A 13,861-nucleotide genomic window follows, 5' to 3' on the forward strand; every position below is an offset into this window, starting at 1 on the left:
GCAGGAGGGAAGACATTGTAACAACTGTGCTCCCATGCTCAGCTATCAGCCTGCTAAGACTGAGATCCCCAAGGACTGAAACTGCCTAAGTCATTGGCTAAAAGAAAATGCTAGAGCCCTGGGGGCCAGCCAAAGGACAGATGAAGGACAGAGCCAGCCGCAATAACGATGATTAATGCTGAACCCACACTTGGACCAGAACTGTTTGGTTATGCTTTCCTCTTATCTTCTATTCAAACCTAAACCTCACATGAGTACCACAGAGGACCAGGTCTGCCTGTGTTGGCAGTGACTAGACCTCTCTGTTCCTCAGTATGATAGTCATCCTGAGCAAGCCAGCTTTCTCTGCTTTCCATCATCCCCTGTCTTCTGGTACATTAAAGGCCCAAAACCTAGGGCACAGACTTTGACCCTAACAAGCTCAGTACCTATTTTATATTCAGCAGGCTCACCAGCTTTTTTGCCACAGAGTGAACTCCATATTCACAACTGTTATATTTTGTTAATGCCTTAACACCAAGCCATTAAACATAACCAGACATTAAAGCCAGTGAACTCTGTGAAGCATAAAATTATTATCAGCTGATTAGAAGAGTTAACAAGTGGCTTCTCATGCCTAGGCCACTCCTCAGGCACATGGCCCCTGAGGGCAGAACTGCAGGACTCCCTGGTCCCAGCAGGGTAAAAATACAACTTACCTTAAAGGACAGGAACTGACACAAAAATGCACTTAGAAATGTTATACTGCACACCCTGAGGGTAGGCTACCCAGTCTCACTTCTGATTAGAATGAAATGCCTTACCATGCCATGAATCCAAGTAACTAGTCAGTCTCACTCAGCCTGTGATGAGTTCATGTTAGCTAGGCTTTGGCAAAAGATATCCTGTGAATTTTCCACCAATGACATACACCTAGCAAAGAATATCTTTTCACATGTAGAAACAGCATAGAAATAAAAGTACAGAACTCATGGGGCTGGTAAGATGGCTCAATGGATATAGGCTTTACTGCTAATCCTGAAAACCTGAGTTCATTCCTAGGACCCACATGGTGGAAGGAGATTAGTGACTCCTGCAAGTTATTTTCTGAATTCCACACACATGGGTCCCCCATTCGCTCATCTATCCAACAACAAATAAATGAGTCCCCTAAACATGCAACGCTGTCAGCAGTGAGACCAGAAGGTTCGAAGTTCAGGCAAGCCTACTCAGCTTCGGTGTAGGCCCCACCCTTCACCAGCTGAGTCAGTTTGTTTCCCTTTGCCCAAACCACTTTCACATTCATAAGCGGGGGGAAAAACTGCACTACTTACTACATTTGGTTGATGGAGGAGTAGGCGAGATGGCAGTTAAAAACTGTGCCCATAAACAAATGCTAGGAGTTCTCAATAAAATGTGAAAACAGCTATAAAAAGTAGTTTTCCTCTATCAGTCAAGGCACTGGGGGAGAGGGGCTACAGAGAGATAGATCAGTGGTTAAGAGTGTACACTGTTCTTGCACAGGACCACAGTTTGTTTCCCAGCACCTATATAGGGCAGCTTACAACCACATATAACCCCATCTCTAGGGGGATCTGATGCCTCTGTGGGCATCTGCATTCACATGCTCATTACAAACAAAATAAATCTTAAAAATAAGTCTAAGGGCCAGTGAGATGGTTCGGTGGGTAAAGTGCTTGCCTGCAAGTTTGACAGGAGCTCAACTCTGGTCACACAAGGCAGAAGGAGAGAACTGACTCCTGCAAGTTGTCCTTTGACCTCCACATGCTTGCCTACATACATACATAAATGAATAAATGAAATAAAGCTATTTAAAGCTATGACTTTAAACAAGAAGACTAACACTATGATGAAACGTGGAAGAGAGTCAACTAAGCAAAAACTTACTTTATAGTTGCATAGTAAAATGTTCCAAACCAAATACCAGAAGTTATTAGATGCACAGGAATTAAAACTTTTCCGTATTGTCTAAATGTTTTCTTAAATCGTTGATACAGACTAATAGATTTGTCTTGTAAAGGATCCAGTTCTTCCTTTTTTTCCGACGGAGTTTCCTGGGATGTGGAGCTGGAAGATAAAACCCTCTTGGATAAAATATCCTGTTCCCATCGTTCCTGGTGAAGGGTCCCCAGCTGAGGTGGCTGAGCATCTAACAGATTCCTTTGCTTTGCAAGGCACTGAACAGCAGACAAATGTAGCCACTGCTTTCGAAGATGTGGTGTCCAAACCACTCTGTATTCACCTCTATGCCCAAGTAATGGTCCTTTTATGCTCCAATGGTGCTCAAAGAGCCTGGCTTTCTGTGCTTCCAAGAATGTTCTGAGTGCCAGCCGAGACATAGTCCGTGGTACATTCCATTGCATTCTGAAGGACAGTGATGAGTTTCAGCTTCCACAGAGACTAGATTTAGAAAAAAAAAAATTCTATTATACACAGACTTCCACTGTAATTCAAACTACTTAAAAGTTAACTATTGTCTGTTAGAAATAAAAGGACAAATAAACTGGTACTTAACCTGCAGGAAAATGGTAAGGTATATAGTTTTAAGGCACTGGGATTTTAACATTTCATAAACACACATAAGCACATTCTTTAAACATAAGCAGTCTGCTTAGCAGACAATTCATAGGGTAACATTAACAAGTGCTTTCATAACTACAAACGAGATGTTAGTAACAACTCTTCTACTAGAGAAGAATCGGTGGAGCACAGATCTGAGTACAGATGTTTTAGGGACATAATTCCATGTACTTTGCCCTCAGATTCCAAGCCCAAGTCAATAAGTTAAATGATGACTACTTTAACAGGGTTCTTACAGAACCACAGGCTACTACTGATATAAAGCTGTCTGTAAATAAGTTACATTCACAAGTAACTCTGTTAAAATGTGAGTAGTTGTGATCAGTACCAACTATTCTATAACAGTCTTTAAACAAGTCTAATAAACTGCATACATTATTGATGATGATAAGAAACAGCCTGGTATAATATCTTCTTTCCCCCAATATCAAGAGAAGAGGAAGGAAAAAAGAGATCTCATGATTTGAGTTGGAATTAGTGTTGAATTCAGGAATGAAAGGTACTTGAGAAGCAGGAGGACCACAGGATGGGGCCAGGCTGGGATACAGAGGGTGATCCTGCCTAAAGAGCTCAAGGATTGGGGAGATGGCTCAGCAGATAGGAGCACTTGTTCTTCCAGATCCCAAATTCAGTTCCCAGAACCCACACCTGCAGCTCACACACACACAACACTACAGGGATAACTAACCTCCCGCACTCTACTGAAAGCTAAGATACAATTTTACAAGAATGTAGGCTTCAGAAAAAGGCCTTGATATTAGTAAATTAGCCTCTTTAAGTGCATGTTTCTCTGTAGGAGATGTAATTACAGAACTACTAAGATAGTCCTTACTTCATCCCAGCAACTTACTACTTCTAACATTTTGAAAACAGATGATTTTGTATTTTAAGTTGCATTACTACTAAGAGTCAGTAAGATTTCAATAATAATCCTGTAGTTCCTGACACCTACTTTTACATTTCATTATCTGGAGTAAACAGTTGACAGAGAAATCTGTCATTATATAAAAGCTTTTATTAATGAATTATCCAGCTCATAAGATCAACCTCATTTCCTCTCTAATAATTAACATCACTCCCTACCAGGTTATTACAGAAATCTCTATATCAAGTACTATATGGTAAGTGAAAATTCTACCATACATTCCTTTTATTCAGGGCTATTTTGGCAGCATCCCATAGCATTAATACCCTAATTGTGAAGGCTGCTGCTTTATCTGTTGCTAACGCTAAGCCTAATTCTGTATAAATGCCAAACACTGTTACTGCATATTTTTTTGTGAGCACTGGTTTTGCACTGGTTCTGTAGTCTATCTATATAATGAAGTTAGAAGTATCCCAGCCTGTATGTATTTGCTAGAATTCTGAATTTACACTTTTCCAGGAGTTTTATGTTCTTCATCTCTCCATACTGTCCTTCATATCTCATGCCATGTGACTTTCCGGTTCCTACCTATCTTTCACTTAATTTTTAAAGACTTGTTTGTATTTCAATATGTATGTATGTGCTGATGCCCATGGGAGCCAGATCTTCTGGAATAGGAGTTACAGAAAGTGTTAAGTCATTCAACACGAGTGCTGGACACGTGAGTTTCTTGGAAGTTTCTTCTTGGAAGACTGGCAAGTGCTTTTAGTGACCAAGTTATCTCTCCAAATGGTTTGCTACTGCTTTATACCCTTTAAATACATAGTAGCTCAAGTGGAGTATTTCACCATGTGGGTCTTTACTGTCCATTCTTGTTGCCTATCTCTTCCCTTGAGAATTACCAGTGTGTCCTGTTCTCTCGTTGTAAAAGTTGTGGGTAGATGCTCGTAGTAATGCTGCCCCAACTAATTCCAGGTCTTCTGCCTTCTATGTTCATGTTCTTGTTAGTTCTTTTATCTGTGTTACACTCAGCTGAGGTTTCTTGTAATCCTTTTCAATGCTGGCATGGCCAAAAGTCTTTCCCATTTATTCCATACTAATTTTTGGGTTCACTTGTAGAACCATAGGACTAAACCATTTGTCACTGTTCCTGAGTCTGTGCATTTGTAATTTGGTTTGTTTTTCAATTATGAATTGTTTGGCTGGAAGTACTGCTGTGGTACCTTCTGCATCCTGTAAGACAGTGAAATGTTATTCAATGTCTCAGGACCATACTGTTCAGGGTTTGAGGGCTGCAACTCATTTCAGTTTTCCTTGAGCTTTCATGAACAGTAGGGGTGTTATCTGACCAGGGAGGACTCTATTTTATATTTGGGATGGTGTGTTCTGTCCTTGGAATGGATTCTAACAAGTTTATCTCCATTTTGTGTATCCCTTCTATATGGAGTGCTGACTTGAAGCCAACTTCTCTGCTGTGTAAGCACTACTTCTAGTCAACATGTTTCTGGCCAATTTGGATACCTGCCAATTACAGTCTGCATCCTTCCATACACCCTAAGTTAACTAAATATTTTTTTCAAAAAGTATATTATTATTTGATGCAATGGGAATTTAGTTTTCCAGAATCTTATTGGAATAAATTGTGTTATGTGTGTATATTCCTTGGTCCAAAATAGCCATGTGCTATGACTTACAACCTTAATTGTGCCCTAGGTGCTGTGTATTAAGTTTTATAAGGTATACAAATAATCTTTCAATGTTTGAGTCTCTTGTTTGTCTCCCCAATAAAATTCTGTAGCCTTTTGTGATTTTAGGATGACATTTACAGAAGGGTAAGTATTTCTTCCTGTCACCAAATAGAACTTGACAGACTTGGTGCATACTCTTTAGACTGCCCTAATTTTGTTTTTTCTTGTTTTGATATGTGCCTGCCATCTGATGACCATGTACAACCTAAAATTTAAGAAGTGTCTGGTCTTAGTTTTTCTCATCAATTCACCCTCCCATCATCTATCTAGTAAAGGAAGCATTCAGGCCTAATATTCTTTACGTCATGCTAAAGGGATGGGAGAAATAATTATCCCTTCAATGATAATACCTTTCCTTCCCAGAATCCATACTCTCTGTGTATTTGCTACAGAGCCACCATCAAGATCTTTTAAGTCTGCCTTCCTTTCTGAGGTGTAACTTTCCCTTTCCTCTCTTCTGTCTCCTTTTCTTTCTTCTGTCTTCTCTCCTTTGGGCTTCTCCCACTCTTTCTTTGAAGCCTTCTTCTACTTCATGGAGCTGCTCACACATTACATATTTTTCTCTCTTCTTCTCTACCTTCTTCCCCTGGGCAGCTACCAAGATTCACAGCAAATGGATGAGGTTTCCCTTTAAAAACTTACCTTATTATTTATATATTTGTGTGTGTATATACATATCCCTGCAAGCACAATGATGTCACGTGGATGGGTGCCTGCAGAGGACAGAAGAGGGCACCAGAATTCTTGGGGGCAGGACTAATAAGCAGTCAGTCTCCAAGTATATGTGCTGAGGCCTGAACTTGGGTCCTTTGTATCTTAAAATACTGAGCCATCTCTCCAGCCCCATGGGGGAATGTGTGTGTGTGTGTGTGTGTGTGTGTGTGTGTGTGTTTTCTTTCAACTAATAAAACTGTCCTTGAGTTTTTCAGAGTCTGTTTTTAAATTACACATAAATTCTTTTTTAAATCAAGACCTACAACCTCAAGGACCCATCAAATTTCCAATAGTAAAGAGAAGGAAACCATGATTTACCAGTAACCGTTGCAGGTCCAGAGTTTAACTATAATTTATCTTGAACTGATTTTAGTCTTCTTAATCATTCCTTGCCCACCTATGTGACCTAATAATCTATGCCTATCAGGTAAAAACTATCAGGTAGAAACTAGTCAAAAGGCTAAGAATATCCTTAGAGAGTATTTGAGGCCAATAGCAGAGACTTCCCGCTTTGTTTTACCTCATTTACAGGATGTTTCTACCAATGTGTTTGAAAAGTCTTGACTTATGATTTGCTGTGTTCTGTTAATTAGAAACCATTACTAAACTGGAACGTGTAATCAGGAGTAACCTAAATCTGTGTTCCCATGGCATCAGCACTCTTATATTTGGATCCATAATAAACATTTATCTCCTTTGTGGTAATGATTGGCTTTTTTGAGTCAACTCACTTTTGGCAGGTAGCATCTTGATGACAACCCAAGCTTTCCATGAGAAATAATCAAACTCTAGGCCTTTGTTTTTATCTTCTTCCTTAAAATGTAGATACTAATATTGTCATAGTAATTATTATGATGATTAAAGTATATTACTACACATTGAAGCTTCCCTTCATCTTCTCATCCTGAGTTGTTCAAACAATGGCCACTTTCTTTACTGACCGAATCAAAACCCTAGTGTAAAGGGCAGGGGGTAACATTATAAAACCACTATTCCCCCTTCTCTTTACTTTCATAATCAACCTCTGTGGCCAAATATGTGTCCCCCTTTTTTTCTTATAGACACACACACACACACACACACACACACACACACACACACACACACACACACACAGTCGCTCACATATTCACACACCATACAATTCCTCAGAAGATACCAACTAGATATCTTGCATTTCAAGATGGCTTGGATACTATATTCCAGTTAAAGGGATTTCATTGTACAAGGTTAGCTTTACTCTGACACTAAAAGCAGACAAGGGTACAACTAGTATAACTGGTGAACAAAGAACATTAAAATCCTTACAAAATACTGGCAAATCAATTCTAACTACACAGTCAAAAATTTATACAACACAATAAGTAAGATTTACTACGGGGTGAAATAATGACTCAGTATATGAGAATTAAAAGACCTCACAACAAAAATCAATGAAAACTTTGATTATCTTTATAGATATCTTTATATATAGAAAAGGCATGTATTCAATAAGTATCCCAAACAGATGAGGTATGGAAGGATCAGTATTCAACACAACTTCTACATATAATAAACCTAAAGCCAATGCCATACTAAAATGAGGAAGACCGGAAAGAGTTTTTTTCTAATATCTGAACACAGAATATACACTCTTTTTCAATATAGCACATTAGCCGAAGCAAATATAAGATGTAAATTATTTTTGTTTGCACACGATATAATCCACAAGAAGACCTAGAGTCTACCAAAAGAGTTGCAGAATTGGCAAATTTAATGAAGCTGAATGATATAAAACTAACATTAAGTCTATCATTTTTATCAATTAAAAGCATGTATTCCTTGAGAATTGCACCTAGCCTTGACGTAGACCCAGCTTTCTCCTCCCAGTGGACCTTTCCTTCTAACCCATTCCCATTCCATTATGTCAGAAGCCTCAGATACCAAGACACACTATCTACCTGGAACAGCCAGTGGCCATACCAAGTGGGTACTAAGGCTAGCAATTCACATGATCCTTCCTGTCCACCATTATGATCTCCATTCTCTTCCTCAGCTTTGTAATAACCAGCTTGCAGCTCTGTAATTACCTCCTCTCCTACCTCAAGATAAGATCAACACCTAGAATCTCTTTAGTTATCAGAACCCCGGATGCCTACAAAATAACACAAAAAAACAGTATTAACAGCCCAAACAATATGCTTCCACTAGAAGCCATTAACCCTATTAACCAGGCCACGAGAAAGGTAATACAGCTGAAGCATCAGACAGAGTTCAATACAGCAGTTATGAATATGTCAGGGACATCAAAGAGAAAATGAATAAATAGCATAATAAAGTCTGTGAAAAGAGAAACAGGGGAACAAAATCATGAAAACTCTTCATGATATAAAATAATTTAACAAAGAAATAGAATCAATAAAGAAAACGCAAACTAAGAGAAAACTGAAATGAAAATTGAGAAAGTCAAAACATAAGTTTCACCAGCAGAGTACAAGACATGAAAAGAGAATTGTAGGTGTTGAAGACCAGGCAGAAAAAACAGATGTCTCAGTCAAGGAAAATGTTAAATTAAAATCAAATCAAAATAAATAAACAGTGACAACAACAAAACCCACAAAACAGGCATAAAACACAAAGGAAACCTAGGACACTATGAAATACCAGATCCTCAAATGACAGGAAGAGTTGTCAGAGGCACAGAAAATATTTTCAAGAAAACCACAGAGGAAAATTTCCCAAAAATCAATGAAAAATTTGATTATCTTTATATAAAAAAGCATGTATTCAATAAATACTACAAAGAAGTTGTCTTATTAAGTTATGCACACAGAATACCAAATAGACAAGACCAGAAAAGAAATTCCCCACAACACAAAATAATCAAAACAATGCATGTGCAGAACAAAGAAGAAACTTTAAAAGCTGAAAATAAAAAGGACCAAGTAACATATAAAGGCAGTCCCTTTAGAATAACATGACTTCTCAATGTAGATTCTAAAAATCAGAAGGGCCTGGAAAATGTACTACAAACTTTAAGAGACCACAGATGCTAGGGTAGATTTATCCATCACAAATGATGGAGGAAAAAATACTACATGATAAAATCAAATCTAAGCAATATTTATCTTAAAATCTAGCTCTACAGAAAGCACTAGAAGGAAGGAAAGTTCAGTCTGAAAAGGTTAAACACATCCATGAAAATATAAGAGATAAGTAACCAAAGACCAGTAATTCAAAAGAGTGGGAAAACCCATACCATAACAAAATAACAAAAAATCAATAAACACAGCTCATTGATAACTTTCAACATTAATGTTCTCAATTCCCCAATAAAGGGACACAGACTAACAGACTGGTTTAGAAAACAGAATTCATCTTTCTGTTGCATTCAAGAAACACACCTTAACATCAAGAAAAGACATCACCTCAGGGTGAAAGGATGGAAAAAGATATCCTAAGCAAATGAACACTAGAAGTAAGCAGGTATAGCTATTTTCATATCTGACAAAATAAAACTCCAAAACTAATTGAAGAGATAGGGGAGGACACTACATACTTATCAAAGGAAAAAAAAATCCACCAAGAAGATGTTGCCTTTAAGGCATTGAACACACAGGCATCCAAGTTCATAAAAGAAATGCTACTGAAGCTAAAATCACATACTGATTTTCACCTAGGATAATGAATGACTTAAATACTCCACTGTCAACAATATACAAGTTCTTCATTTAAAGCTAAACAGAGAAATTTAATTTAACTAACTAAAATTTAGTTTATATCATAAATCAAATAGGCTGAGCAGAAGTTTACATAACAGTTTACCCAAACAACTTCTTCTGAGCAGCCCATGAAACTTTATCCAAAATTGACCATATACATAGGCACAATGCAAGTTTTAACAAATATAGGAAAATTGAAATACCCTGCAATCTGTCTGATGAACATGGGTTAAAAACAACCCATGAAATTCATGGAAACTGAACATTTCACTATTTAATGTAAAATGAGTTAAGACAAATAAAAAATTAAAATCTTTCTAGAATTGAATGAAAATTAATACACAACACACTCAAGCCTATGGGACACAGTAAAGATTGTTCTAGAAGGAAAGTTCTAGCACTAGGTACTAACATAAAAAAAAAAAAAATGGAGATCTCATATTAAGAACTTAATGTCGACACAGGCCTGGTAAGACTACACTGTGAGTAGCCGGGAGCAGAGAGGTCTGTGCCCAGCGCTCGGAAAGTGCACCCCCCACCCCGATTGCTTCAGGGGAGCAGGAAGCCTGCCTTAGGGTCTGTTTCCACCCAGCGGGCCTGTGCATGCAGAACAGGCGCTCAGGCCATCTGCCACCAGGAACAGCGGAGATCCAGGGACACAGGCCAGGTACAAGGGAGAGACGAGAACCAATCACTGACAACAAGATCACGTATAATCACAGACAACAAGATGGCAAGAGGAAAGCGAAAGAACTTACCCAGGGAAACCAAGACAACTTGGCAACACCAGAATCCAGCTCTCCATCACAGCAAACAGATGAATGCCAAACATTCCAGAAAAAGAAGACTTAGGTCCGAAATCATACCTCAAGATGATGATAGAGATCCTTAAACAAGAATGGGAGGAAAAGCATAAAGAAATAGAAGCTTTTTAAAGAGGAAACAAGAAAAACACTCAAAGAAATCAAAGAACGAGAGGAAAACAGAACCAAAGAGATGAAGGAATTGAAGAAGGAATTTAAAATGGAAATGGAAACAATAAAGAAAACACCAAAAGAGACAACCCTAGAGGTAGAAAACCTAAAAAAGAAATCAGGAATCACAGATGCAAGCATCTCCAACAGACTACAAGAGATGGAAGAGAGAATCTCGGGGGCCGAAGACAACATTGAAAACATGTACAAAACAGTTAGAGAAGATTCAAAAGCCAAAAAGCTCCTAACCCAAAATGTCCAGGAGATCCAGGACAGAATGAGAAGACCAAACCTAAGGATAATAGGAAGAGAAGAGGGCGAAGAATATAAACTAAGAGGCACAATAATATCTTCAACAAAATCGTAGAAGAAAACTTCCCTACCCTTAAGAATGAGATGACCATGAGCATAAAACAAGCCTTCAGAACCCCAAATAGAGTGGACCAGAAAAGAAATCCCCCCTGACACATAATAGTAAAAATGCCAAGTGCCCAAAGCAAAGAAAGAATACTAAAAGCAGTAAGGGAAAAAGGTCATGTAACATATAAAGACAGACCAATCAGAATCACACCCGACTTCTCAACAGAGACTATGAAAGCTAGAAGATCCTGGACAGACATCATGCAGACCCTAGGAGAACACAAGTGTCAGCCCAAGCTGCTATACCCAGCAAAACTCTCAATCACCATAGATGGAGAGACCAAGATATTCCAAGACACAACTAAATTGACACAATATCTGACCACAAACCCAGCACTACAATGAATTATAGGTGGAAAACCCAATACAAGGAAGGAAACTGCATCCTAGTAAAAAAACAGCAACCACTATTCCTTAATATCTGTTAACATAAATGGACTCAATTCCCAAATAAAAGGATATAGGCTATCAGACTGGATACATAAACAGAATCCACCATTTTGCTGCATACAGGAAACTCATCTCAGAGACAAAGACAGACACTATCTCTAAGTAAAAGGTTGGAAAAAAAAACCTTCCAAGCAAATGGCCCCAAGAAGCAAGCTGGAGTGGTCATTCTAATATCGAATAAAGTAGATTTTTAACCAAAAGTTATCAAAAAAGATAAGGAAAGACACTTTTTACTCATTACAGGGAAAATTTGTCATGAGAAACTCTCAATCCTTAACACATATGCTCCCAATACAAGAGCACCTATATTCATAAAAGAAACCCTACTAAAGGTCAAAAAATAAATTGCACCCAATACAATAATAGTGGGAGACCTCAACACCCCATTCTCATCAATGGACAGATCATGGAAACAGAAACTGAATAAGAACACAGTAAAACTAGCAGAGGTTATGAACCAATTGGAATTAATAGACATCTACAGAATATATCATCCTAAAACAAAAGAATACACCTTCTTCTCAGCACCTCACTGCACCTTCTCCAAAATTGACCATATAATCGAACACAAAACAAGCCTAAATAGATATAAGAAGATTGAAATACTCCTATGCATCCAATCAGACCACCATGGTCTAAGGCTGGTCTTTAATAACAACAAAGACAACAAAAAACCCATATACACATGGAAACTAAACAATGCTTTATTAAACAATAGCATGGTAAAAGAAGAAATAAAGAAATTAAGGATTTTCTAGAATTTAATGAAAATGAACACACGACATACCAAAACCTATGGGATGCAATGAAAGCAGTACTGAGAGGAAAACTCATACCTCTGAGTGCTTCCAAAAAGAAACTAGAGAGAGCATACACTAGCAACTTGACAGCACAGTTGAAAGCTCTAGAACAAAAGGAAGCAGATACACGCAAGAGGCGTAGACAGCAAGAAATAATCAAACTCAGAGCAGAAATTGAGCAAATAGAAACAAAAAGAACCATTCAAAGAATCAACAAAACCAAGAGCTGGTTCTTTGAGAAAATTAACAAGATTGATAAACCCTTAGCCAGACTAAGTAGAGGGCAAAGAGAGAGTATCCAAATTAACAAAATCAGAAATGAAAGTGGAGACATAACAACAGAAACCAGGGAAATTCAAGAAATCATCAGATCCTACTACAAAAGCCTATACTCAACAAAGCTGGAAAATCTGGAGGAAATGGATGAATTTGTAGACAGATACCAGATAATAAAGTTAAACCAGAATCAGGGAAACCATCTAAATAATCCCATAACACCTAAAGAAATAGAAGCAGTCATCAAAAGGCTCCCAACCAAAAAAAGTCCAGGTCCAGATAAGTTCAGTGCAGAATTTTATCAGACATTTATTGACAATCTAATACCAATACTCCCCAAACTATTCCACAAAATAGAATCAGATGGAATACTACCTTACTCATTTTTCGAGGCCACAATAACCCTCCTTCCTAAACCACACAAAGACCCTACAAGGAAAGAACACTTCAGCCCAATCTCACTTATGAACATTGATGCAAAAATACTCAACAAAATCCTTGCAAACTGAATCCAAAAACACATCAAAACGATCATTCACCATGATCAAGTAGGCTTCATCCCTGGTATGCAGGGATGGATTAATATATGGAAATCCATCAACGTAATCCACCATATAAACAAACTCAAAGAAAAAAAACCACATGGTCATTTCATTAGATGCCGAGAAAGCATCTGAAAAATTCAACACCCCTTCATGTTAAGTCTTGGAAAGAACAGGAATCCAAGGCCCATATATAAACATAATAAAAGCAATATACAACAAACCAATAGCCAACATCAAACTTAACGGTGGGAAACTTGAAGCAATCCCACTAAAATCAGGGACTCGACAAGGCTGCCCACTCTCCCCCTACCTATTCAACATAGTACTGGAAGTCCTGGCCGGAGCAATTAGACAGCAAAAAGAAATCAAAGGGATACAAATTGGAAAGGAAGAAGTAAAAACATCACTGTTTGCAGATGACATGATAGTATGTATGTAAGTGACCCCAAAAATTCCACCAGAGAACTTCTACAGGTGATAAACAAGTTCAGCAAAGTGGTTGGATATAAAATTAACTCAAACAAATCAGTAACCTTCCTCTACTCAAAGGACAAACATGCGGAGAAAGGAATTAGGGAAAAGATACCCTTCACAAGAGTCGCAAAAACTATGAAATACCTTGGTGTGACTCTAACTAAGCAAGTGAAGGACCTGTATGACAAAAGCTTCAAATCTCTACAGAAGGAAATCAAGGAAGATCTCAGAAAATGGAAAGATCTCCCATGCTAATGGATTAGAAGGATCAACATTGTAAAAATGGCCATCTTACCAAAAGCAATCTACAGATT

General features: G+C 38.0%; 1 protein-coding gene across 1 annotated transcript in view; it reads right to left on the minus strand.

Moving 5' to 3' along the window:
- Positions 1–13,861, minus strand: part of FAM210A (family with sequence similarity 210 member A) — a 43,557-nt gene that overhangs the window by 17,301 nt on the left and 12,395 nt on the right. Inside the window, exon 2 of the mRNA XM_080920161.1 lies at positions 1,888–2,400. Coding sequence (XP_080776287.1) covers positions 1,888–2,363 — 476 coding nt within the window. The 5' untranslated portion in view covers positions 2,364–2,400. The remainder of the gene's footprint in view (positions 1–1,887; positions 2,401–13,861) is intronic.

This window comes from Micromys minutus (assembly GCF_963924665.1).
Source record: "Micromys minutus genome assembly, chromosome: 8".
In the NCBI taxonomy this organism is placed as follows: domain Eukaryota; kingdom Metazoa; phylum Chordata; class Mammalia; order Rodentia; family Muridae; genus Micromys; species Micromys minutus.